The 27,994-nt window shown below is 40.7% G+C and overlaps 1 protein-coding gene across 5 annotated transcripts in view; it reads right to left on the reverse strand.

The window, feature by feature from the left end:
- SGCD (sarcoglycan delta) overlaps nt 1-27,994 on the reverse strand; it is a 322,382-nt gene that overhangs the window by 58,516 nt on the left and 235,872 nt on the right. For all 5 annotated transcript variants that reach the window (XM_027643293.1, XM_027643291.1, XM_027643294.1 and 2 more), the window contains exon 4: nt 12,678-12,779. In XM_027643293.1, the coding sequence (XP_027499094.1) occupies nt 12,678-12,779 (102 nt within the window). The remainder of the gene's footprint in view (nt 1-12,677; nt 12,780-27,994) is intronic.

The following is a 27,994-nucleotide window of genomic DNA, read 5'->3' on the forward strand; positions in this document are numbered from 1 at the left end:
TGCTGCTAATAAGAAGAAGGGAAAACATTTCCATATGTCTGGATTGGGAAAAAGAATTCACGAGTCTCTGATTCATCTGCATCCATATGCTGATATGTAGACAATACTTATGGACACATAGACATATGCGAGGTAGCCAGCAACAGGAATCAAATCAATCACAGATCACAGCATGTGATTTGCCTAATTATGAGTAACACCTCACATTTTTTATCTACGCAAAAAGCACTTTGTGAGCGAGCAGATGGCACTGCTATGGGATGGCACCAGCCTCGACAGTTGCAGATGCAGAGCATTTACACAGCACGCTGAAAAAATGACACAACACAAGCTGCTTCCTGGGAAAAAGATTCAAATTGAACAAGTGTCACCAAACAAAATACACGTATTTATTGATGTTCTGAACTTATCTGATCCAGCCTCTCTTTTCCAATCAAATATATATGTGCAGGCCAGGGAGTGATGCTATCCAGACATCACTGAAGTCTCTCAGAACTGCCACGTGAGCTGCCTAGTACAGAGGAGAGGAGTTGCAAACCAACTTGAGTCTAGTTACAACCCGCAAACCATTTAAATCCACACAAGCAGAATCAATAGGAAGAAGCCCTGCAGAGAAAGCAATTACACTGCAAAAGCAACTATATTACAGCACGGTGAGGGCTGGAGGCAGGACGCAGGCAGCCATCCTCACTTCTGTGATTACCCAGTGGAGTTCTCTCCGAAGCATCTGGCCTGTGAAATGACAAGGTTCAGCCTGGACATGTTCCTGAAACCAAAGAGTCTCTGTTTCTGGGCTCCTGTTGCAATTATAAGCCTCTTCTTTACGAGCCCTATCCTTCAGGTTTGCTGTGCACCGTAGGCAAATGCAGGGCTGTGCATCAGGAAGCAGGTTTGAAGGGCACAGAGTGCTCTCCTTTCCAACAGCTTCATGGGAGTAATAATCTCATTTCCTGGATCTGTAGTTATTTATTCATTGGAGACTGAGCACTTGCCACTGTACAAGACACAAAGAAAGATCATCTGACCATTCCTGGTGACAGAAAATTCAGCTTTTCTATTCCAATTCTTGGTTTTATTCGTGGTTTTTCTGCATTTTTTTTCCTGAGCTGCTGTAAATGCATGACAGGTTTGAACCAGCTATAAAATGATTGATGAAAACCATATTTAGGCCTTGTTGTGGGAATATTTATTGTAGAAATATACTCAGTTAACCCTGTAGGGGGATATCTGGGAAAAGGGGAAGGATGGAAAAGAAAGGGTGGGCCCATGACTGTACTTCTGATACCAAAGTAACTTGATCTGCTTTAATTATGATACAGGGTTATGGGGTCACAGAAACATTAGCACAAACTGGTTTTGAATTGCTCTTATCTAACCACTCTGTTTCTTCTGCTGAAATGATCAATACTTGGCTTTAAGAAGGATGCTCTGTTGCTCTACATGACTAGACAGAGTCTTCCTTACAAGAACAAACAGAGGGGCCAAGCTCTGACCTGCAGTGACAGAACAGTTCATGTGTAAGTTACTGTCAGACAGGAACTGTCTCAAACAGGGAGACGACTCAACTGTGCACCAACTGCAAACCTCCTTGTGCCTCAGAGAGGCTGAATGTCCAACAGCCAAGGCGATGGCACACTTGAACAGGTAAAATGACAGATGCAGCTAAGCGTGTGACATGGAATTGGACTGATCTGGAGCTAAATCATGCTGGACTTTGCTACACTGAACACACACACCTACAGAGAGAGCACAGGAGCAAAGTTCTGATCAGCGGGACGACTGCAGGAGCAGGATGTTTTGTGTTGGGATTTGATTGTATCTTGCAGCTGCCAGTCAACAGACACTCCTGAGTATCTGCTTCAGGGTGAAGAGAGGAGAGAACACAGGGTATTGCTGTGGTACAGGGCCGATGAGCAAAAAACACATCTCTAACCAACATCACTGGGGAGCCAGGGAGGGGTACTTCAAGAGATGTCAGGCTCACAGAAAAAGCAGCAGATGCTTTTTCCATGCCTGGAAGAAGACAGGAAAGTTGTTTGGGGAAATGGTGAGTAATGGCAAAAGCAGCCAAAGAGACTGGGATGTGTGAAGGTAACACAGAGCACAGGGAGGTATGCAAAAGCCAAGGACCCAAATTACTCTTTGGCAATCAGCAGGGCAGCTTGTCCTCTTGTGGTTGTCTCCTGTTTTTAACAGAAGGCATTTGCCTCCTGGTGTTTTTATTCCTGAAGTTCTTTCAAAACTCTGGAGGAACAAAACTGATCAGTGAAAACACCCATTGAGTGGTTCCTACCAGCAAAGGGTACAGGAAGGGTCCTGCCTGCATCTTCCTTTTCCTTCTACTTCACCTAAGCTATGCTTCCCAGAGTGCTGCATAATAGATAATGTTGCAGACAGAAACAAAAAGCCTCCTTCTTTGCCAGCTTGTACCAACATCAGGGCTCATAATTTATAAATAACAGTTGGGATCTTAAGAAAACATATAGCAAAGGTCAGTTTGCAGTAGGAGCTGGGGATTTCAAGAGGTAGCAGAATACAGATAGAATATTTTGGCATGAAGCAACAGTAGACATGCAATCAAAGGTGCTTCTCAAGCCAGCACCAGTGACAACACACATGCCATTGCCCAGTGTGGCCTTTACTTCATCTAGAGAGTGAAGGATGTTCTGCAAAAAACTGGAGGATACAGGCCCTGAACATGCAACCACAGAAAGCATCAGAGGAAACGTGGTCAGGCTCATGCCATCAACTTGTTGCCTTCCAGTCATGGACACCAAGACCCTAAATCAGCTTCAATTGAACACATACTCTTGACCTTTTACAGCAATTAGTGTGTGTTTGGATTATGGATTATTTGGCGATTCATTGTGTGGCTTCACCTGTGTGTACAACACGACAGTGAATCTGCCTAAAGGAAAATATCAGCTGCTCTAGGGTAATGAACAGCTGTGCCCACTTGGTACTTCTAACCTGCAATATATACTTGGAAAAAAATCAGGATTTTAACAAAAATAGTGAAATGTTCACACTTTTACTGATCAACCCAATCAAAAGAAAGAAAACAGCTTTTGGCTAAAGAACTGAAAGCCTTGCTGGAGATCGATGCTTGTTCTGTCAGACAAGTGACCTCTCTTCTCCCCTCAATGAACCCACTGTCTGTAATTTTATTTGTTTCTCTGCTTTTAAATACTGATATCCTACAAAGCTTCTCATTGGAAAAACACATATTACTGTTCAGCTGTGCTGCCTTGGGCTGCAGTCCTATCAGATTACATCCAAGAAGGCTCAGTTTGCACTAGTACTTGGAAAAGAAGACTTTCCAGGCACTGTGAAGAGGAATATGAATAATTCAGTGAACAGCAAGCCTCTCCCTGAATCCATAACCACCCATTCATGGGGCCACAGGTAATCTTTTGCAGCTGCTGCTGGTTTCTTAGAAGAGAAACAGAACTCAGACGTTCATCACTTTTATTCATTAGATGCCCCATGACAAATCAACCCCTTGTCTAAATCAATAGAGAAACAAGAATATCAAGCTGCAGCTGGAAAGAAAAAGAGAGGAAAAATCCTAGGTCAAAAAAGCAATTTTAATTGCCTAGTTTTAGATTACTAATTAAGAATCCAACAAAGTAACCCACACCGACTAAGAAGATACTGTGAAAATCTTGGCATGTATTTACTCACCATTTTCATCAACAGACAATGATTTAGAAATCAAATTTTAGCACTGCTGCATTTGAAATAAATGTTAAATGAAACTTTCCCTTGTAGACCATAAAGAATAACTTTCCAAAGGAAGATGTGTCTCTGTCCTTAGGATGGATGTTTCTAGGGGAAGTTGGATGAAAGCAGCACTGTACAGATGATGCACTTTGGGGAACCTCAGAGGTGTGAAGGCAAAAGCCATGGAGGCTTCAGCTCCACTCCTGCTCAGGGAAAAAAATTAGGACTTGAAAGTGAGGAATCTCCTGCTGTTTTATGTAAGGATGGCAAACAAGGATTGTGCTTGAAGGATGAACAAGGAAGACATACTGTGAGCTAAAACACCTTGAGTTTTCTTTCTGTTCCATGTTTGTACAGAGATGAGCAGGATGAACTCCCACCAGTGGCTTTGCTCTGCCACACACATGCACTACATGTAGACATACAGACATGTAGACATTATAGACATATGCAGCAAAGAACCAACTCTAGGCATGGGAATAGCCTTACTCATGTCAGTGAAACTACTTATGTCTAAATTATGCACATAATTAAATATCTGGTTGAACAGTCAATGCCAATCAATGATTTACTGACAAGTCAGAATGTCTAACTCTGTGACTAGTTATAGCCATTTTTATCACACATGTACAGCAGTGTTCTGCACTCCAACACTGTGTCACTAACACTGGTGTGGGACTGCCCCTTCCTGCATCTGGGAGTTGATGGCCAAACAGAAACAGAGATTAGAAACAAAGATGTTGCAACCAGGAAGATGTTAACAGCTAAAGAAACAATAATTTTTTCTTTCAAAAGCAGCAAGTCAGTTTTCCCAAGACTCTCAACCAACTTGTCCTAAAAGAAAAAGGCGCAAATTTAGAGTTGTCCTGGTTTTTCCCTGTGTTCTTCTTTCTCCAAAGACAACATCTGTCATTTAGAAACCAAACAGTCAGAGAAACTCTTATTACTGGCATAGCAACTGGCAAATGAAACCTGGAAATCCTTACTTTCCTTTCGTATTGCAAATCAAAGAACACACAGCCTGAGCCGTCTGTAAAACCGGTTGTGTGTGCCTGGACTTGCTAATGACAGCACAGCTTGTCTTGTCAACTCATGCCTCATAAAATACATAACTTTCCTGCCAAATTAGTTTTGATCAGCAGAAGAGTTGCAGAAGTGTTTGCTGTCCTGTAGTAAAAAGACACAAAGCTCTGCTTTGAGGCTTCTTGGAAACATGAGAAAAACATTCTTTTTCTTTATAATTGGATCTTTCTATTTGTGTTTTAGTGTTTTCTTTGTCCATTTGCCTCTATATTCCCTCCACCCATACTGTATAAAGTTTCATTTCTTTTTCATTTTTAGTATTAGTAAATTGCTTTTGTATTTCAGATTTTCCAAAGCAGACAGAATCCTGATTGTCAGAAGCAATGTTTAGAAATGGTAAATCCTTAAACTTTGAACTTCAGGGAGACAAATGCAGCCTACACAATCACACATGTTTTTGTGCCCCACTGTCCTCCTTTTCACAGCTGAAATATAAGTGATTTCTGGGATCATGGCAAAAATGCAATGCAAAAGCTTAGAGCCCACAAAGCCCCCAGTCCCAACCCATCACAGCTCACTGTGAGCTGTGATGCTCATCACTTGCTTTTAATGACCACAGAGTCCAGCTGCAAAAGTTTAAAATGGAGAGGAGGTGGGAATCAGATCAGAACAGCAAAACAAACACATGATATGGGCAGTTTCCCTTTCCATACACAACCAGTTCAAGCAGAGAAATTTTACCTGTCAAAGGGAAAAAGTAAAATACATTGAGAGACCATTTTAGCTCAGGAACTGTTAACTTCTCCACATCACCTCCATGGCCCAAACTCCCTCAACAAGAAGGTGAAAACTACTGATTATAAAGTGGTTATTCAGCTTATTGGTTCAGATAGTTCTGCAATGACCATATGGGGTTTTCTGGACACAAAGTCTCCACTGATGTCAGGATAAGAAAGCACAAACATGTTGCTTCCAGGGTTAGTTCAGAGATGTAGCCATAATGCAAATATAGACAAAAGCTGAGGTAGGTAGCCCACTTGGCACAGCTGATTGGCTTTAATAGGTGTTGATTACACTGCTCATATTGCATGAAATTAAAAAGCTTACAAATGTTATAAGCCATTACCCTTCCATTTAAGAGAGCTTATGACAAGTTAGCAACATTTAATGAAATCCTTTTTTAAATGCCATAGGCAGCCTCCATGAGATTTTACTTTGAAATGCAACTTGTGGAGTTATTTCACAAAGTTTACAGCAGAGCTTCCTTTCTTGCACTTTTTTGGGATACTCTGATTTGGCAGCCAGTGGGATACTTCAGTTCCCTGTTGCAGTCTCAGTGTGTGGCTCCTTCACAACCAACCAGGAAGAGGCACAGCAAGGTTTAACTCTGGTGTTATTGGACACGCTCCTTCAGCCAGCCCACACAATTCCCTTCAAATGCTGAGACTTCTGACCAATTTCACTACGAAGGTAAAGAGAAATGTTTTCATAGTTGCTGTAAAATTTACTTAACTTCCACCTTTTCAGCACACTGGAAATATCACAGAGCCACTAACTGCCCCCAAAGTGCTGGGGCAGCCAAGGTTCAGTCTGAAGTAGGCTCCCTGGATTTCATTGCTTAGGAATGAAATTTATTATAGGAGAGTGTATCAATTTTATAAACGCCACTGGACCCTCACAGCCTACTGCTGTATGCAGAGTCCAATCTGCTTTGGATGGTGATGGCAAAAATATCTGTACATCAGGTGAGGACACTTCTGCCAAAATGATGCCTTTTGCAACTTGCTCTTTCACTGCATCCCCGTCTGACTGCCAGCTCTCCTCTCTGCTGATCACTGTCAGGCAAGCAAGACTCAAACTGACCAAACTGAGACACATTTATAGCAAAAGCACACTGGCATGGAATCTAACAAGTTATCTGGAGTGGTACCACAAGGAATGCTCAACAAACCCTACAGGGAATAGAGGAGATGGCCAGGCATGGCTGCAAGAAGCTCATTTCTGTTGGCTCTGCCATCACTAAAAACCTTGTTCTTCCCCTTCCCCTGCCTCGAGGATATTAGGGCAATATCTTAACATCTGAACCAAAAATCAATCAAGAAGGAGCAAGCTATGAAGATGCAGTCAGGATCTATCCTGACTCTGGCTATTGTGCTTCAGGGGTCAACCTCAGGTAGTGAGAGATTTTCTACCTGAAGCTACAGTGGCAGCTGAACTGCCCCAGAGGCCAATGCCAGGAGACCAACACCTCCGTGAGCTGACAGGAGCTCTCACTGGCCTGTATGCAGCATAATATGCAAAGAAGATTCCTCTCTTCTATAAGATCCATTCTCTAAGGGAATAGTGAAATGCTGGGAGGAACAATGGCCTAAGAGGGGGTGGGAGCACCCAGGGACTGCTGACTGATGGCAGCATGGTGAGACAAACTTCATTTCCACCCTGTGATGGTTTCAGTGAGCATGCTGAAACCCTTAAGCACTTTGCTAGACCAAATCATCAGAAACTAATTCAATATCCATTTATTTCCCTGTAAACTTGGACAGAGGAAGGAAAGAAATTATTCTGTCTTCTTTTACAAAAAAATAGCAGCCTTCTTTCATGCTATCTCTCTGAAAGCTACATTTCTACTACACAGTTTGAACCTCATACAAAGTTACAATTATCTTGCCATCTGCATTGCCTTTTTATCTAAATTAGTATGTTATATTGCTTATAAATATGTATTTATGGCTATGAGGCAGGTATGCCCCACTGTGGGCACATGTCATTGTTTAATCCAAATACATGGTTTATTGTTTTTCAGGGCGTATTTTTAGCTTGGAGGCAGGTAGACCTGCAGAGCAAATAATACAAAAGAATAGGTTCATTACAGAAGTGCTTCTGTGCTTTAAAATTATAGCATGCTTCCTCCAGATCCGAACATAGTGAGGCAAAATACATTGGCAAAATAATTACTTATCACTCTTAAAAGCTTCCTTTAAATTTTCTATCATTCAAATACTGGCTGGGGAAAATGTAAAGGACAGAAAAGCATATTTTATGCACTCACTAGTCTAGCTTGTATGCTGATGAGAACTTACTAAACACCAGTAAAAGGGAATAGCAGTTATCAGCCCTAATTCACAACTGTGAATTTTTTAGACCAAACAGATGCCCTTGCAGAATCCCAGCCAAGTGTTAATGACAGCCCCAGTTCCACTGGAGTCACTAGTTATTTTGTATGGCTTCAAATGAGGGCAGGTTTGCTCCAATGATCTGAGCAAGCATGCTGTTTTCAGAGAGACACTCACTGCTACAGTGAGTAGGACAGGGTCCTCTAACATTATCCAAAGAAAGGAAAATAACCAAAAGACATAGTCCTTTGCCTCAGGGTTTTTTTTTCCTTTGATGTATATGATTTTTCTTCTAAACTCTTTTTTTTCCCCAGTTGATTAAAAATAACGTGGAGCAGGCCTTCAGCATGAGACCATCTAAATACAATAAGAGATCTCTTCTAAAACACACTTAAAAATCTCCTCAAAATCTGTTCAGTGAATTTTGCCATCTCTCTGTTCAACAACAGAGCTTGGAACTCCTCCAGGTAGAAGAGACCAAACAGGAAAGGTTGGTGCCCACGTTTAGCTCTGTGTTCCCAGACCCATCAATAGAAGAGCCTGCAAGAGAGCTGAACAGGCAGGACCTCAGTCAAGTGCTTTTTTCTGAAGCAAAGTCAAAGTTGTCAGGCAAATCCATATTCCTGTCTTTAAAAGGACTCGGGATAAGAAAAATTAAGTCCAGGTGTAAACATTTGCAAACCGAGGTTTACTTTTTTCTATCTATGCACTTGAAATGAACATTGAAAGGGCAAACCCTTCCTAATCCTATCATGGCAATGTCTTTCTCTGCTTCCTAAAGCTGAGATTATCATCTCATTGGTTGTCACACAGCTCCTGAGAGAAGTAATTCACTGGATTTTCCTGTGTTATCACAGCACAGGATTTTATTTCTCTTGTTATCGGAATGGAAAATGCACACAGCTTGTTCTCTGTCTTGCTCCTTTTAAGTTACTTGCAGACCTGGATGTGGCAAGCTTCCAAACACCCCAAGTGCACTAAGAAAGCTAAATCTGGGCAACCTGCTTCTTAGCAGCTCATCTCAACAGAGGCAGGAAAATTTCCAGTTTTAAATTTCTATTCCAATTAAGGCAATGAAGACTGAAGACCCCTAAACTGTTGCCATTGCTTTCCAGCACATAAAATTAACAATTTGTGCTGCTGTGTGCAACTTTCAGTCAAAGTTGGTCTGATTTATAAGCAAGCAGATGGTTCACACGATAGTCTACAATAAATTACCACAGTTAGAAAGACAGCTACATTTTGAGAGTGACAGTGCAGCTGAGCTACAGATGGGTTTATAGATGACCCTTCCAATTTTTAATAATGTCCATAATTTATCTGCAAGCAAAGAAATGTGAGAATTCCTAATGCACCTTCTTGACTAAGTACAAATCACTTTTATTTACACAAGTAATACTTCATGGTCCAGTTAACTTCTTAATTAAAGGCAGCAAGATGCTCATGTTCCATGCAAGTGGCATGGAAAATACTGTTCAGTGTACAATATGTTCTGCTGGGAGTTTAAGATGCTCTGAACACTCCTGGAAAAGGGAACTCATCTATCTCATTTCTTTAAAACTAAGCATTAAGACTACAAGGCTGCAAACACTGCTACCACCACTTACTTTTCAATAACCTCCAGATAAACTTTAGGCTCATGCAAAGCCTAAAGTTTATCTAAAGGTTATTTGCAAGATCTGACTCTTGAAAACAGACTTCTAATCCATACCATAAACCCAGTATTACTGAGCCAGGGCTAGGATGGGGAAACATCTCTGTGTAGAGACAGAGGGGTTTGGAGAGATCACTCTTGAGTGGGAGAGGGAAAATGAAAGCAAGCCTGGGGGGTGTCAGCTGTGGCACAGAAAGAATTTAAGAAGCCGGTTCATCTCAGTGATTTCTATGGCCACTTCTCTGGCCTGGGACCAAACCACATCAGTCCAATCCTTCTGCTAATCCTTCTTCCCCTTTTGAAGGGACTTACAGAAAGATACCTTTGTTGGGTTGTTATTGATTGCATGTCATGGTACAACAGATTCAGTCCTTCATGGCTGCAGTCTCAGTTGCAATGAGAAGCAGATCTAAGTGCAAGTACTCTGTCTGTAGGGTGGTGAAAGCAGCAGAACCTACTAGGGCTCTTTAAGGCACAAACTACAGAAACTCAGAGGGTTTCCCACAGCCAGTCTCATGGAATGACATTTGAGGGCTTTTCCTCCTCTCTAAACCTTGATCTTCCCTTCCAGCCAAATTAATTTGAAAAGGGATCCACTTTTAAGAGGAAATCCAAACCCACTGTTAAAACAGAAGGCACAGCTCCCAGGAAAGCAAGTCTGTGTATTATTGTAATTACTACCTTCCTGGGAATTCAGAGATGCAGCAGAGAACAGGTAGCAGTGACAAATTCAAGCCTTCAATAATAATCAATATTCACGTTTTGCAGATATTTTGGCAGGGATTGCCCAGCTCTGCCCACAGCAGGGCAGCGTGGGGGGCAGCACCACAGAGACACACGAGTGGGAAAACTCACTGCACAGAGGTGATGGGACTGCAGCCATTAATACAAAAAGTGATTCTTCTGCTTCCCTTCCCTGGCAGCACCAACACCCCTCCATCCACAACACAGAAAAATACTGAGTTAAATATGTTGTGTTTTTAAAAAAAAATTAAAATTAAATTCTTCTATAAATAACCAGTGTCTGAAAGTCTTTGGAACTTATATGAAACCATTATTTATGACTGTACACAACTCTTAGGTTGTTTCATTAAACATATGAAAAATTGTCTATGTCAGATTATTTCTGGGATGCTCTTTGCTGTTATTTGTCATGTTGTTTCTGTTATGCTTCACATATTTAAAGCTGCATTATGCACTTCTGAAAACCCAGAGAAGATCAGTTTGGAATTAGTATGGATGTTCAGCTGTTACTGAGTGCTGAGTTTGGTACTTTATTTTAACAATATTCATCAGGTTCAGGAGCTGCAGGCACACTTCCCTCCAAGACAACACTGGGTCATATTACTGTTCTTTAAAAAAATATAGTGTTGAATATTTAATAGTATTTTAAAATATTCTATAACTACAATACTTCGATTGACTGCAATACTTTCCTTTGCTTTCAGAAAGCCAAATTCACACACAGCACAATAAATCAGTTGTCTGAAAGCAAGAGGATCACTCTTGTTGCCCCCAGCCCAACAGTAATTCCAGAGTTATCATGAGCAGCCGGAAAGCCAGCACAGGCTAATCCAGTTTATTCCAGCGAAAAGTCAGAGAAACTATACACATGGTTTGTGTAACTATATAATTAATACAGTTCCCAGGACTCATCCACTGAAGCCTGCAGGGATGCTCCAGCTCACTAGACTGTAGATCAAACCTTCTCCACTAACAGTAAAAATAATCCTGGATAGGGGATAAAGCAAGGAACGCACACAGACGTTACCTCCTCCTCAACCTTCTACTTCTTGTTCCTTGTATTCAGTAATCTGTCAATGGTGTGGAAATTATTTTCACAACCTTAGAAAGGGGGCACCTTTTGTACTGCCTGATGTATGAAAATGCAGATCAACATGGTAATATGAAAACAGTAAACTCCCCAGTAGCAAGTAGTTCTCAGTTCTCCTATTAATCAAATATTATTTCCATCAACGTAAGTAGAGAAAAAGAAATGTAAGTAGCAATTTGTCAGTCTATTTATCAAACCAAGTGCTGCACCTGGTTCCCACACATTTTATGTTGAAAAGCATCTGACATGTAAGGTTTTATGGTTCAGTTTTAATTCAGGGATGAAAACATTTAGAGATAGGAAGGTTTTCTTACCAAGTTTTCTTCCTAAATGATTATGCTTGTTCAAATCAATTCCTAGCCATCATGCAGAGGTTACAACCTTCAATAATTACATCAGATATTGTATTGGCTGTTGTGTTCATTATGCTACAAGTTCCAATTTCTACAAGAGCACTGAAATGCTAAGATAAAAGGATGTTAAGTTTATTTAATTAGCTATCTGCAATTGTTATCAAAATGGAAGGTTGGTATCTGACTCAAATTAACACTTTAGATCAGGAAATAAGACAGATGATATCTTCTGAGGAAGATCCTGGAAACTCTCTGTAGTCATTTCAGTTATTTTAAAGGTGCTCAGGACAAACAGGATTGCACTAGAAAGAGTAAAAGTCACCGACAGTAAATGAAGTGCTGCTATGAAAATGCCATTTCAATCACACTTGGTTTTTTTCTCATTTTCAGTTGTTAACATTCTTGCCACTTTTGTCGCACAGTCACTTCTAGCAGCACTGAATTTTAACTGCACATAATTTTAAAACAACATGAAATAGGACTGAGCACATAATACAGGTTCATTGAGTCAACAAACAACAGGTCAGGCCCTTGTGCCAAGGCATCAGCTCTCTGCTATCTGCAGAAAAGGCGTAACTAGTAAAAAGAGAGCTGGATTTCAAAACTACCTGCCATCCCTCTGCCTCTAATATCTCCTTTCTTACCTAATAGAAATATTAGGTCCTTCAGTGGAGGTTTGTTTATGATATATCTCAAAAGAAGGCAAAAGACAGTGTGAAACCTCAGAGGTCCTAGAAATGTTTTAACTGTGACTTACACAGACCAAACCCATGAGTATCAACTTTGCAACTGCCCAGAGGATACAGTACCTGAATGAAATCTTCAAAGGACACCCATTGCCTCACTCCCCAAATTGCATTTGTATAAAGTGGCCAATGGCCAAAGTAATTTATCCAATAATGACATCACCCTGCCACTTCTTGGTTTCTTTCTGTTAGGGCTACAAAAATGTGCTTATTCCCTTCCCAAAAACTTACTGGTCTTGACCGGATTTCTTTGGCGTAAAGAGGTTTCAAGAATTCTGAATCTCCTTCAAGCTTCAGACCCTTTTCCGTGATTCTCAGGTTCCCCATTCCATCCTAAAAGACAGTCAAAAAGAAACAACCCCATTAGTTACAATTACTAAATTCACCAGGCTGCCAATAGCTGATTTTTTTCTATAGAAGATAACACATATAGCACTGGGAGGCACTAGAGAATGCAATTACTTCTGTTATCCTTGTCGCTCGGTTTCTGTGAAAAAAAAAATAATTCTATTCAGAGCAATCTGCAGTGCCCCCCAGTAAACCATTTACACAGATGAAAGATGTTCCTTTAAGCTAAATCATTCTCTACTCACAGAGATACAGCAATGCTCTGTGTTAACAGGAAACTATTCACTGTAATATCCACCGTCTGCCTGTATATTAATATACCTTCTCATTCATAGCAAATCATATAAAGACTGTGTGATTAATTCTGCCAAACTCCATACAGAGAATATATGATTCCACTGAATCAAGAAAATAAGGTTTGGCTGTGTAGCAGTATTGCAATAAAATGTGGTAGGGAACTTGACCCCTGTTATTTGGGGAAATCTATGCAAAACATGGAATCTTTGGTGGGATTTCTTTAGGGCTATCAGCCTTTACAATAAAAAGATGTGGAATCACACTGATTATTTTCAAGTGTCACAGTCTTTTCTGTGCTTTCGATACTGTTAAGATGCTGCACAGCTTTACTGGAATATACATTTATGCAAATATTCCCTCTGGAAGAAGTAATGATACAAAAGGAATAAGGCTGCTCTCCTGTCTTGGGCTAATTTCTGGCTTTTCTCTCCCTCAGTGATCAGCTCAGGATGGGAGCCCTCACTTTGCTCCTTGCACATCCCAAGCACATCCGAGCAACCTGAACCTCTGCATTCAAATATTTGGGTCTTCTGAGTCATTCCCATGCCCTTCAACCAACCACTGCAAAGACCATTGGCCAGGCATTAAGTGACTGATGGTTTCTGTTGAGTCCTAGTTCCACAGTTGTAGCTCTCAGTCCCCACCCTCTCCCCAGCCCTCCCAGGCTCCACAGTTCTACTGCATCCTGTACTTCCATGGCAAAAATCTTCTTGGCCTCCAAGAGATGACTGCAAATGGCCCCTTTAGAAATCGTTTAGCTATGTTTGTGCAAGATGTAATGAAAGATCTGAAAAACCATAAGAGCAAAGAAAATATGTCAACTTTTTATGAGTTTTTCTTATTTTGTTGTTGTTGTTGTCATTGTTTTTTGGTTTTGTTTTTTTAAATGCAATAAGACAGGTATATGGATACACTGGCACAGAGCAGAACTGTACCAAAATATATTTCACCTTTGACACATGAAAGCTCTAACTTCTACTAAGATGATGGATTTAGCTGCATTTAGGCTATAATTGCTTAGAAAGGTGTGTGTGTGTGACAGAAGCATGGTGTGGGTAGAGAACTGCACAGGTACATCCATAATCAAAACCACATCAAATGCAAGGTACTGTTTCTAAGATTCAGGGTGATTTTCAAAGTTTGCAAGGATTGAGGTAAATTCGTTGTTTTTCTGAGAAAAAGATGGTCTGAAGAATACCTTTTAGCATAAAATTGCCTAAAGCCACTAGGATTGGAGAGTAACACTAGCACCTCAGTTGTTTCAGGGATTTTTTAGGAAAGAGGAATGCACCTGAGTAGAAGCCCTAAGAAGATCAAGAGGAGACCTGGAAAATCCAGGGAAACTGCATGTATTTGGATATACATCTTGCATGCTTTCTAATTCACCCGCAAACCCCCTTCCCACCTCTCTGCTCCCTCTCTCTCCCATTGCGAGTGCACCTCCAGCACCAGAAGAGTCATTACAAGTGAATGGAGAACCCAGAAAGACTTCCATGAACTACTGCCAAAAGGCATGAATTAGGAGGGATAAAAATCAAAGACATCTCACAGCTCAGCAGTGACACTGGTCACTTGCCAGAGGTTCTCCTGTTCCAAGAAGTACCATTCCCAGGTAGTTCTCTGCCAAGTTAAAATCCTTCTTGCCAGAGCGTGGTGTCTTATGAACAAAGGTGATGCTGGGTGATAAAGTGACCGCTGTCCTCTCCTTTTGAACTGAAAGCTGTAGGCAAACTTGAGAGACATATGCTGAAAATGCTACGGATCATTGAAGGGAGGGAATGAGAGATGCCTCATAAAACACCACTTGCTACATTCTTGGCCTGGGTGGAAAATATTGGCTCGTGAATTCTGGGTTGGTGGTGGCACAGAAGGGGTTCATTTATTTCAAACAAAAGGATGGAGAAAAATGAGTGAAATGTGATTATGCACCAAAAAACCCAGATTAAATTTTAATAGCAGTGTGCTTTGCGATTCGAGTGAGCAGGAATTAATACAGCTATCTGCAGACCCTCACATGTTTTGGGCTGCTAAAAAAAAAACCTATTTTTTTTTTCTCAAGATAGATATTTCAGTAAGGTTACAAGCTTTAAGGGCTTTCACATAGCAGTGTCTTCTCTGGTTTTATTAAGAAAAGTTGCAGGTCAGGCGAGCTGGTATGTGCCCCATACAGCTGCAAGAATGACCACCTGTGTGGAAATGCAATGCTGACCATCTCCAGGGCTTGCTCCTGAGCTGAAGCGGGGCAATACTTTACCAGTAATGTGGACCTATGGCTAAAAAGGGACTTGTCAAGTCACCACTATGTTCTATCATAATGATACATATGATTATATTAAAAACACAGATTTAGCTCACAGCCAGCAGGTCCTATATACCCCAAAGGAGGTATCAGGCCTATGGGATAACATACTACAACCAAAACATCACAAACACATTTGATTAATTAAAACAGGTGTATTCTCTTACAAAGCCACTGGGTTGGAGAAAAAGAGGTGCTTCCCCATGTTTTCTTCTCAATCTCCAATCCCCACTCACCTTTCCTTCCTCCAGTGGTTGCCAGAATTAATAAAAGCTGCCCCCACCAGATGTCCTGTCTTGACCTCCCTGGTGTTTGGGAGCAGATGCAATGCTTAGCACTGACTTATGACTAACTCGCTGCTGCTCATGTTTCTCATGATTAAAGCTGACAGCTTTTTGTAGTGACAGTCTGGGTCAGCAGGTGAAAAACCAAGCAAAGGTTGTAACCTGAGTTTAACAAGTATCGTGGCCTCTTATCATACAGTCATTATAAAATAATATACATCTATTATTTCCCATTAAAAAAAAATAAGAAGAAGATTGCAGAATTATATAGAGGTCCCAAAATACAGATACATTAGAGAGATATCACTGTGTGAAAGACTACTTCACAAGTTGTTTTGGATAAAGTATCTTCATCCTCCCTAAATTATATGGTTTAATAACAAATAAATGTCATATTCTGCTACAGAGAATATATATGAAAGTTCCTATGAAATTTCATGGACTGTGACCTGTAAAATGTAGCAGAAAACTGCCTAGAGTGACAAAGACCAAAATGTTTTATTAAACATTGTATCTGTGATTGGTATATATCCTTTTCTGCCACTCTACTGCTTGTGAATAAGGATAAAAAAACCACCAGTATTGATTATTTGATACTCTAACATCTGACAATCATTGTTTCTCTCCTTTTTATTAATAGACTCCTCAGCAGAGTGAATTACTTTATTGTGCAGGCACAAGCCAGCTTTGTGGGAGCTCCTAGGAGGAAAGCTCCAAACAGGAAGCACAGAGTCAGGAACTTTACATTACCACCTTGTCTGAATTATTCCGCTTTTTGGTAGGACATGGCAAAAACTTTCACATCAATTATATCATCTATACCCTCTCTCTTTTTATGCAATGCCTTGCCTTGGACAACCATAAAAATGTATGTGCTATTGCTGACTGCTCTGGGTTGAAAGGGGAGAGCAATCCTGAATAACATAAATGTCATTTTGGTGATGCTCAATGAGAAGGGAATTTGGTTTTTTTTAGCCAATTATGAATGATGGTATTAGTGTTAGGGGAACAGCCCAGCATTGATGCCATCTGATCACCAAGGCTCCTCTCTGCCTTTTGGGTAGCAATGTGGCCATAAAAGTGCCTAAAGCCCAGTCTGGTTTTGGTTTACTTTTTAACAGTTGTGGGTTACTTTAATTTTTTTTTTTTTAAGTGTATGACTGGTAGCAGGGAGATTAAGTTATCAGAATAAGAAAAAAACAGCCAACCTAACCAAAGAGATGTAACTGCTGTGGTAGAGGCTTTAAACTGAGAGAGAGCAGGTTTAGATTAGATTTTAGGAAGACATTCTTCCCTGTGAGGTAGTGAGGCCCTGACACATATTGTCCAGAGAAGCTGTGGCTGCTCCAACCCTGGAAGTGTTCAAGGTCATCTTTGAGCAACCTGGTCTAGTGGAAGGTGTTCCTGACCATGGCATGGGGGGTTGGAATTAGATGATCTTTAAGGTCCCTCCCAACCCAAACATTTCTACAATTCTATGATAAATACCTGGAAGTGGGACTGACCACACCAACCTGAACTGCTTACACATAGGGATGGGGGTAACTTTCAGTGCTCTCTGCCATTCATGGGCAGCTTTATTAGACCAGGCTGGACTCACACTGCAGCCTAACCCAGTCAAGAACCAAGGTGGTGATGACACGTATTCACTGTGTCCCAGGATGCTTTGTCTGTCACAAACAATAAATTCAGCCTTAAACTCTTCTGTGCTTCCTCTGTTGTCCTGAAATTTCTGAACATCGAGGCAAATTTGCTGTTTATTGAGGTCTTTGTCAGGATTTTAAGGACACCAGTGATGGGGAGCAGAGATTGCTCCAGCTGCCTGCTGGCCACCACCAGCACCAGCAGGTGTTTCCCCATGGTTTTTCCTGCACCTCCATTCCTTTCCAGTTTTCAGGAGGAAAAATGTTGTCAAGGTTTCTCTGCACAGCAGGTAAGCATTCACTTTTTTGCTAGGAATAAACTGAAGTTATGTTCAGCAATGTCCTGTGGGAGAGAATTATCTTTGGAGACTGCTCATGTCAGATGGCTGAAACACCTGATTATCGTTGCTTGTATTATTGATTGCTGTGCTCTGCATTGCTTCCAGATATGTGCAAGTTATTACACAGCTCAATACATCCAAAGTTAGGAAAAAAACCCCAGCAAATGCAAGAGACCTGGTTTTTTTCTTCCCTTCCTAGGAAGATTTCTGTGCTGTTGTTCTCTCTCTGACTTGACATTAAATGTTTCCAGATTCCATGGATTTAAGGAAGGTCTGTACAGAACACGTTGTTGCCAGTGCTTCAGAGCTATACCTCAGCTCGAACACCTACTTGCTCTAATTGGATCTTCCCTCCCTCCTTCTCATTTGCTTCAGTTAATTTGCCATCTTTATAAGAATCCCATCATCCAGCTGTGGATCTGCAGCAATATTTTCCTGTGGAAGCCAGAAGAGCCTAAACCCCTAACAGCAGCACCAGTACTACACAGTTAAATCTGGTTACACAGCACAGTCCAGAGCAACATATACTCCAACATAAGGAGACAACGTGTGACAGCTTCTTCCTCTGGCATAAGACCTTGCTTTGAGACCTCATGTACGGACTCAGGTTTGTGTGGACAGCAGAGAGAAAAACAAGCCAACGTAGTTTTACACAGCCTATATGATCATATCCCTGTGTGCACAGATCCAGGCTTACGCTGTGAATTGCACTACGAGGTCTCACGTCCACAACTTGCATTCATCTCCCTCTTCCTCTGCTTATTGACCTGAGATGTCCCTGTCAGATGTCTTACTGGTAGCGTTTGAATTTAAAGGCGACAGGCACAGCGCAGGATCACTGTGCTGAGACCTTGGTGGGTGAGGGAAGGTGACCCCAAGTGCTTTGCATCACTGTGAGACAATATATATACCCTCTCCAGGGAAGGAGGGGGACACAGATGAAGCACAGCTAAAATATTTGCAGCTACTCGGTGCACTAAAACAACATTATAAATTGCAAGATTAGCAAGCAGCTCCTCGCTGAAGGCTCCATCCAGAACCTTGAGAACAGCCTGTGAGAAGACACCTCTAAATAATCTCTGGTGCTGCAGTTATCAGTCACAGGGAGACATGGAGTTGAATGAACAAAAACCAGCTGTGGGAGTCACCCAATGGAAAAAGACCTCTGGTGTATAAGTTATGTAGGCACGTTTAAGTTCCTTCCACAGGTATGAAGTCATTTGTGACAGCCACAGGAGAGTCAGGTGGCTCCTAGCTTATGAAGGAATTTTGTGCAAGTGGAGGAAATGCAGACCATTATGGTTTATGTGAAATGCCGCCCAAACAAAGCCCATGAGAAGCTCAGAGCCCTTCCTTTCCAGTGGTAACTTCTGGTTTTGTGAGTTCCTCTGCACAACTGCACAACAAGAGGCAGATGATGAGGATACAATGAGAAGAGGACAAGAACTAAGACGACATCCATTTACAGCAATAAGCTGTGATACAGAAAAACTTGACTTTATTCCCATCGGGCTCGCATGCTATGATGGCATTAGGGATGTCTTCCAGGTGCATGTTCCTGTAGCACCTTTTCCCTCTATCTGTTCCTTCCACAATGACCGTGTGCTCACCAGAGCCAACACCATTCATGATGAAGGTTACTCAAGAGCCCTATGAAGCTCTCATGAAAGGTAAAAGGCACTGATGAATTGGCTTCAGTGGAAGTTAAGGAGAAAACTCTTAATGGGCAGAAAGAACAGAATCAAATGTGGTTTTCTAATTACTGTTTCAAATAAGTTACAACTGACCAAAGCAACTAAATATCATCCCTTGAAACAATTCCAAACTAGTCTTGGAACAATTTCTAAACAAATCCTTCTGCCAAAGCTTGAAGAAAGCTCTGCTCTGGATTTACTGCATATTGCTGAAATTACTTTAGGCAGGAGGTATTTCTTTCCAAAGTAAAGTCCTAGTGAGTTTACTCAAAGTATGATCACGTGTGACACAACAAAACCAGGATTTCTATGAAACAAGCACCCCATCTGAGAATATATTTTTTTGCAGGGAAAAAGATTAGCAGACCTTTTGGGGAGATGATTATGAATGCCAGTATTGTTACTACAAATCAACCATCACATGCAGAATTCCTCTCTAGGGTAATAATTTCCCTCTCCATCGGTACAGCAGGGAAGAGATCGAAACTTGGCTTTCACGCCTCCAATTCCTTGTTACAGAGCACTTTGGCACTGAAGCATTACAAAATGAGCTGTGTTCTCTTGAGCACTTTTCCGCTTTTTTGCTCCAATGCAAATAGTAAGGATTCACATCTTATCATCAACATATATTCCAAACGTGTCCCTCGAATTCTCCATCTTTTTTAGTCTAGCTCATTACCATAATTATGCTAACTAGAAGGGAGAAGTCCCATCCTGCAGAAATTTGTGCTCATTCAGAAGTGGAAAAAAAGATTCTTATACTCGTAGGAACAAGTAGTCTTCTAATGCAGTGATTTGATAATAAAATCAGCACATAAATCCACTGATGCAGAGGTTGCAGAAACAGGTTTTATAAATTATGGCCTAATGCTCCTTAATTATGATAGTCTGTCAATCACCAAATGAAGGATAGAACAAACACTTCTATTTTCAAACTATAAAGATCTTGGACACAATGTCCTCTGTGGCATCACTTCTCCAAATTACACCAGGGCTGATTGGACTCATTCAGCCTGATAGTGATGGAAGAAATTTCGAGGGAGAAGGAGGTATTTTTTTTTTTCTTTTCTCTATCTTAGTGGATCCCTTCTGTGTTCTGTACTTACTCTGAAGTAAGATTTTTCTGACAAATCCAGTATTTAGCATTTCCCCCAGCCAGCAATGAAGTTGCAGCTTAAGGCCTGACACTGAAAAGGAAAGTACCAAGTCTCCTGTGGCATTTCTGAAGGTGAGCTCTTGAAAATGGGACCAATTATTGGGTCATTTGTGCCTGATGTGAACATGCCAAAAGAACTCAAGGGCGTTATTAATTAGAGTATAACACCAGGTCTGTGCCAAGAAATAGGGCTCATGCAAACATGATCTTGTTTCAGTCCTGGTCAAGATCCACACCAACACTCAACACAGCACAAAGCACAGGAGAAAAGAGACCCAGCAGGGCTGTGACCCCTCTCCCAAGTCCCATCCTTTAGGCACATATGATGATTCCATCTCAGCAGATGGATTTACAGCCTATGGGGAAACTCAGGGGAGGCACCTGTTGCACTGACCTTCTCCAAACCCACCGCACCTGTGAGACAAACTCGCTGCTATGGCAACATCAGCCTCCCAAGGCAGGGGAATCACAATGCAAATCTGTATTTTAGCTGTTTCATTCACACTGCCCCACTATTCTCTCCTCTACTTCCAAAAGCCAGGAGAAAACAGAGTGGATGGGGAGAAATATTTCCAATGCACCTCAATTAATCACCTCTGAGCCCCGACTCAGCTAATCCCAGGCATTTAACTGATGAGCCTGCACTTGAAGATAATCACCCCATGCTACTTTTGCAGTCAGGGGAGAGAAAATGGCAACAGAGTCCACAGAGCATCCAAATCATTCCCTGGAAGTGCTTCTTACCAGTTGCTGTGGAGCTCCTCCAAGGTGACAGGCACCTTTTCTGTCTGCCTATAGATTGTTGCAATAAACCTAGGCTTCAGTGGTGTGCAACAGGACTCAAACAGAAAACAAACGGGTTTCCAGGCAAACCAATAAACGGATACCATGAAATAAAGTATACCTAAATAATGTGATTCCAACTATACCCACACAGAGTGACTTCAGGGATTATTTTAATGATTTCTTTTTTGTTTTAATCAAGACCCATACTTTCAATATGAAATAGGAGATTGAACACATTCAATTTATTTGCACAGGTAGGTAAAAAGAAATTTACTTTAAAATCAAATTCTCTGTGCTAAGAGGAATCCATAGTCCCGTTGTTAAGAAACTGCCCTCATGGCCAAAGAACCACCACTGAATTTTTATAGCTGTATTTGCCGCAAAAATATACGATTTTGCTCTTTCACTATCAGAACATACTGAAAAATAATTTAAACTGTCTTCCAGTCTTATCTACAGTGTGTCTATGACATTGTTGTTAGGAAGGGAGGCTCTGGGGATGGCAAAGAAATGAGAGAACTGAAAGCGCTGCTCCCAGAGAGGCTGAAATAAGTATATTGCTTCTATTGCTTTTTGAACAATTGGCAGCAAATAATTATTCATAGAGGAAAATATACGGGTATGTTCAGGATCTCTTGCCATCACAAATGGTGGGCAAAGAATGAGATCTGATCTGTGGAGTACATCTATTTATGTGAAATAGCTCCATCAATTTACACCTACCTGGTACCTGGTCCTGGAGCAGGGGGAGGAAAACATAGAATAAAATAATGGTTTGGGCTGGAAGGGATCTTAAAGATCATCTCATTTCAGGGACACCTCCCACTAGACCAGGTTGCTCTCACATCTATACAAGACAGGTGCTGCACTGTGTGCACAGTCACACGCACAAACACCCTCAAAAGGGAAACTGAGGCACAGAGTCAGACATCCACCAGCAGTCACATGAGAAAGCTGTACTGAGGGAAGGACTACCAATTCTCTCTAGCACCTTTTGTGTCACAGCACTGCAGTTCAGAAACTATAAATATCCTGCTCATAAGAAACAACAGGTTAATTTTAGCAACTTTCAATTGCCAACAATTCAGACTCCAGATACTCTCTCATCTCCCTGCAGTTTGCATTCCTCTGCCTCCTTGCCAGAAGGTGCATTATGCTTAATGCCCCTTGTCTTCCTCACAACCTTTTAATGCAAATTCAAAAGTGTTTACCAGAATAAAAACAATGATGATTATACAGCAAGGGAAGTAGGAGCTTGCTGGTCATCAACCCAAATCCAGAAGCCTCCTGCAAGACAGCGTTTCCTGATGCAATATCCAAAATTATCACCACGGTAGTTTATACATTTGAGCTCAAAGTAACTGGAAAACATTGAGATAATCTTCCTACTGTTTATTTTTTGAGGAAAATAAAGGCAATAAGGCATTTATTTTTTTTTTTGTATCCAGTACTCATGTGTGGGGTGTTTTCAATTTCAAATTATTTATTGAGTGGGTGTTTACTGAGTCATAGGGGACTTTCGCCAGATGCCAAGAGATTCTCTTGGAAGTCAGGAGTACAATATTATGCATATGAAAGTCAGGCAGTTACCTGAAATAGAGACGAATCGCATGCAAAAATATACAGCTGGCATCAGCAAGTGACAACAGAGCAAGACACAGCAGCTTTTTAAAATACTTTTTTAAACAGAGTCTCAAATCCACAGGGAAGTGATTGCTCCTACTATGCTTTGGCCTTTAGAGAACACAGCTCTGTGTGTCCCTTCATTACAGAAATATGCCTTATTTGGGGATATTAGCATTTCTTTCATCTTCTGCTCCTTTTTAAAACATGACACCAGCTGAAATCAGTGACTCACAACCTGCACAGTTATTTATTTATTTATTTATCTGCTGTATGTAACCTCAAGTCAGCTTTTTAAATTTTTTTCAATAGCACCAAGGTCATCTAAATAATGAAATCTTTCAAAAGAAATACTAAGTGTCTCAGATCTGAATTTCCTTTGTCATGAAACACATTTGAACCTTCTTCCAGGCCACATGCATTTCAGATGTGAGCTGCTCCTGGGCACAGTTTTGCAGCTACACCAGCATGAGTCAGAGGCAATGCTCACTCCCTCCAGGCCTGGCACACCAAGCAAGGGTGAGCAGAGCATGTGATGCTGTCAGTTTAAACATGTTATATTCTCAAGGGAGTGTCTGCAAGCTTTGGCAGAAGCCCCAGTTTATGCTCCCTAGGACCTTTGCAAAGAAAATAAACAAACCAGTCACAGGAGGAGGATGCAACTCTTGCAGGGAGCAGCTGCCTGGTCCCACAGGGCAGCCCTGGCTGGCTCTCAGCACACTTACAGGGAGGGAGATGGGAGAAACATCAGGCTACATTAAAATAATATTAAAATAATGTTAAAATAATGAACTTGGTGAAATTATTTCCACCAGTGAGTGCTGGTGGCTGGGAGTGCACTGGGATTCTTCTCCACACAGCTCTCTGCAGGCAGAGTCAGGCTGGCTCAGAGGCAGCAAGAGGCAACTCAGCTCTTCACCATGATCCAGACAGGGCTCTGAGGACAACCTAGACTTTTCTTACAGCTTTTTGGCCATTTTGGCAGTCTGTGCTTGTTACTGCCTGGATAAGATTTTTCTTTCCAAAAAGAGAACTTCTAGGGGATAAAGACACACAGTCGCCAACAGTTGCACTTGGTTAGTGACCAAAATTGCCAGAGAAGGAATTTCTGTTCATTAAAAGAACAAAAAGCACAGAGAAAAAACTGCCAAGGCTAACATTTTTATTTCCTTTTGTCTGTCCTTTGGTGAGCATCCAGGTCCTGCCTTCAGTCTGAAGCCACGAGATTTCGGTCCCTCTCTGCACTGAGGCCGCGCATCAGCAGCTTTGTCTGGGACACAGCTGTGACAACAGGGTAGGAGCTCTGCAGCACTGTTACTTCCTCCCCTTCCCATCCACCTGAATCCTAAACAAGATTTCTCTCTCTTGTTTTGGCTTTCATCACTGACCTACTTGACAACATTAGTAAATTTAATCTCAAAACACTCAGGGATATAGGGCGAAAAATATTTTTCCCAGGCTACTGATAAAGAATGTAGTTCCCGGGAGCTTAAATGGCTCAATAGGACATTTTGGTGACCAAAGGAAATTTAGAACCTTATGATAAATTTGGGGTATTAATGTAAGAATAAACTCAAACTGCTAGAAGCAATATTCTATTGATAAAACTGGAACTAGAAAGTTGCAAAGGTAATAAACCAGGAATTGAGATGGATTACTAGGGATATGCTTTTGAATGCATTACTCAATGCCAGCTGCCGGATACCTTGTGAAGTCCTTGTGTACTTGAGTAAAATACTGCACTACAAATATCTCCCTTGATTGGGACTATTGATGAGAATAACTATGCTAAGTGTGGTCAGTGACTTGTTATCAAGGCAGAGGTACTAGTGCAAGTGTTACAGTTAATTATTTTAATTGATAATTTCAAGTCTGTCTTTGCTGACACTGTAAGAAATTTATATCTATGGCTACATATCATGGCTAATTAAAGGTTTAATAAAGAAAAAAAATCCAATTTCTTCCTTTCAGTTATTGGTGGGGCCCTAAAGACTTGAGCAGTCTTGGCAATCAGTGCAATACACTGCGTATCTCTAGGAAATACTGGAAAAATATCTAAAATTCTAACATGGGGAATGGGACCACCTCACCATGGCTGCTGCTTTATCAAACAATTTCTAAGTCATGAAATGTCTGACAAAAATTTCTTACTTTAACTAGTGTTCCAAGTTTCTGTAGGTTCTAGGAGACATTCCTGAGAAAATCATGTTTATTCCTCAAATGCTTACAGATTATGTCATAATGTTTATTTCCAACATTTGCTACCAAATGCAAGCAGCAAATGCTGCAGGTCAAAATGTTGCATGACTTTGTCAGAAGTCCTAGAATTTCTTAAAATAAAAGACATTGCCTAAGTACAGGATATTTTTATTAAATGAAAAACTATTTAAGTATTTCCTCATGTTCAACAACATCCTTTCCAAAATAAAAGAAAAAAAAAAAAAGAAGAAAAAACTCCCACAGTTCTTATGAAGTAGCAGTGGAAGTCTTTTAACTTTACAGACCTTTTTTTAAGAGTAAGCTTGAAAAGATCTGTTTGGAAGCTGAAAATCCTCTGTATATAACTTATGGATAGTTTGAGTTATTCTGGGCAGAATTTTAATTTCTGTGAAATGATGAAAGAACTAAAAGAATATCTCAAAAGGCAGACTCAACTGAAAGAAAACAAACATTAAAACACTAATTATATAAACACAGGGAGTATTTCTGCTGCTCAAAAAAACAAATAAAAAGAAAACTGGGATTCAGCTGCAAACTCATTAACAACCTGTACTTTCAAAGCTTCCTGATATGTCTGGGGCAAATATGCCATAGACATATTGAAATTTATAGTAAAGCTACAGAAAGGCAAAAATAAAATCTCTCTGACTCAAACCCATCCCTCAATCAGCATTTCTCTGATCTCAATATTTTTGTTTTGTCTCAGCTTGGTCAACTCTTCCACATATACTAAGAAACTCTGCAATGAGTTTGTTAAAGTCCTGCTAAAGGCTTGTGTTCTTTTGTCTGTTTTTTTTTTTTTTTCTATCCTCCTCAATCACAATAATGGGGGAAGAAAATCTTATGTAATTTAAGATAATAATAGCTTCATTTGTTAAATATCAGACTTAAGTATTTCTGGAAAAGTGATGGAAAGTAACATTAGTAAATAGAGAAAATAGCAGGGTATAAAATTCTAATTAGTAATTAATGTGTCTCTTTCAAGACAGCTCCCTGAGTGATGTGCCAGTAGCTGATACGAAACACATTAATTGCGTTAATTTGTTGCAGAATTTCATTCGGAGCCTTTGCCTTTGCCTGTTTTTAACAGGTTAAAATACCAAGGGTATGCAAAGAGGACCCAAGTCACCTTCAACAGAACTTTGTCACCTCTGAACTGCTTTGTTTACTCTGACACAAAAGAGGGCTGCTAATACATTTTTTTCCTCCCACCATAATTCATGGCTCAAGATGAAGAGAGTCCAAACTTCTGGACTTTTGGATGGATCCTCATGTCTGGAATTTGTCACAGCAGCTCTGCAGAGGTGTTGAAAGGTGTGTGCCCAAGATGGTCCTCTCATGGACCACAGGCACCCCTGCCCTACAGCCACACAGGACTCTCAGCTATCCAGGATGTATTTGGAGGACCCATCCCAAGGGCTTGGGCAACGGGCATTGGAGGGTGGGATAGAGCCCAGTGCCACACACAGATACCCAGAATACAGGAGCTGGCGGAGGCAGCACTGAAACTCCATTACTGCCACACTTCACTGAGCTCTAAATAAGTGACCTTGTGGTTCCCTACACAAAACTGTATTGTACAGTACAAATTTACCCATATGAGCCTTCAGCTATTTCATTTCCCACAGGTCTCTTGTCATCGTTTCATTACCCGCCGTCCTTTTCCAGTGAAACTACATTTTACTTTAAAAAGGCTATGAAGGGTAAATGCAGCTGCCATTGAACAAACAAGCCCGGTCTGTGGGTGCACCTGACGTTCAGAGGAATCTTGTGGCAGTTTCTCATTTACACTAAACCAATTGAACTCTGCTATATCATCAAAAGTAATTTTTTTTTGCCTGCATAGCATCTAATTTTTAAAATTTCTTTTTTTTTTCTGTTGGATCTTATGCTGGTTTCTAAAAACCTTCTTGTTTGTTAGAGTAAGGCAGAGATTCTGAAATCACTGAAAAATACAATACAAAAATACAAGTACAATTTACTTAACTTTTGGATAGTGCAAACAACTTACTTATACATTTACTTTTTAAGTTTTCCTCTCAATTTGTATACTATTAGTGTCTTTTTAAGCTTTCTATAAATCTTTCAAAAAAGTCACTTAAATCTGTAAGCTCTCCATGTTTTGGCTCCTAGCTGCATTTGGGACCACATTCAAATATTTGTGTTCTTCAAGTTCCAAGAAACATCTTATCTGTCCCTACAATCACTCAAGGAATTTTGGCATAAAACTGCCTTTTATTTTCTGAACAAAGAGAAAATATCTGACAACCAAGTTCTCTTTCAGCCATTAAAGGCACTGACTTAGTGGTTAGTTGCTGCTTGTATCTAAGTATTCACCTCTGGAACAAGCTGACACCATGGGAAAGGTGAGCACAGGCATGGCATTGCTGAAATGGCCTTTCTCCTCCATTGCCTGCAATTTTGGTGAAAGTCAGTCTCCACAATAGTTCAGTTAGTTCCCTAATGTAACATGAATTCCAGCTCACTGACTTCCAAGCCCTGTTTATTGCTCACATTGTTTTAAGGACCCGTATTTAACAAAAGCTTGTGCCATGGTTAATAGGGGCAATATCTGTAACAGGCAGAGCCATGAAACATCAACAGCTGTCCTTGGATTATCTGCAGAATCTTTCAGTTGGAATGGGAGTAGAGATGAATGCCTTTTAATTCAAATTAATTAATGGCCTTATGTATGTGTGGACATTCAGTAGATGCTTGTTCAGCAAAACAAACGGGTGTGTGTTTAATTGTGGTTCATTTCAGGCTGATCCATTAACTGTTGTATGTCTTCCCAAGAATGCATGTTCATTAACTCAAGTTAATTGCTATTCAATTACCTTGAGTTATAGTATGTCCC

The sequence above is a fragment of the Corapipo altera genome, unplaced genomic scaffold (assembly GCF_003945725.1).
Source record: "Corapipo altera isolate COAL_440 unplaced genomic scaffold, ASM394572v1 75, whole genome shotgun sequence".
Classification (NCBI taxonomy): domain Eukaryota; kingdom Metazoa; phylum Chordata; class Aves; order Passeriformes; family Pipridae; genus Corapipo; species Corapipo altera.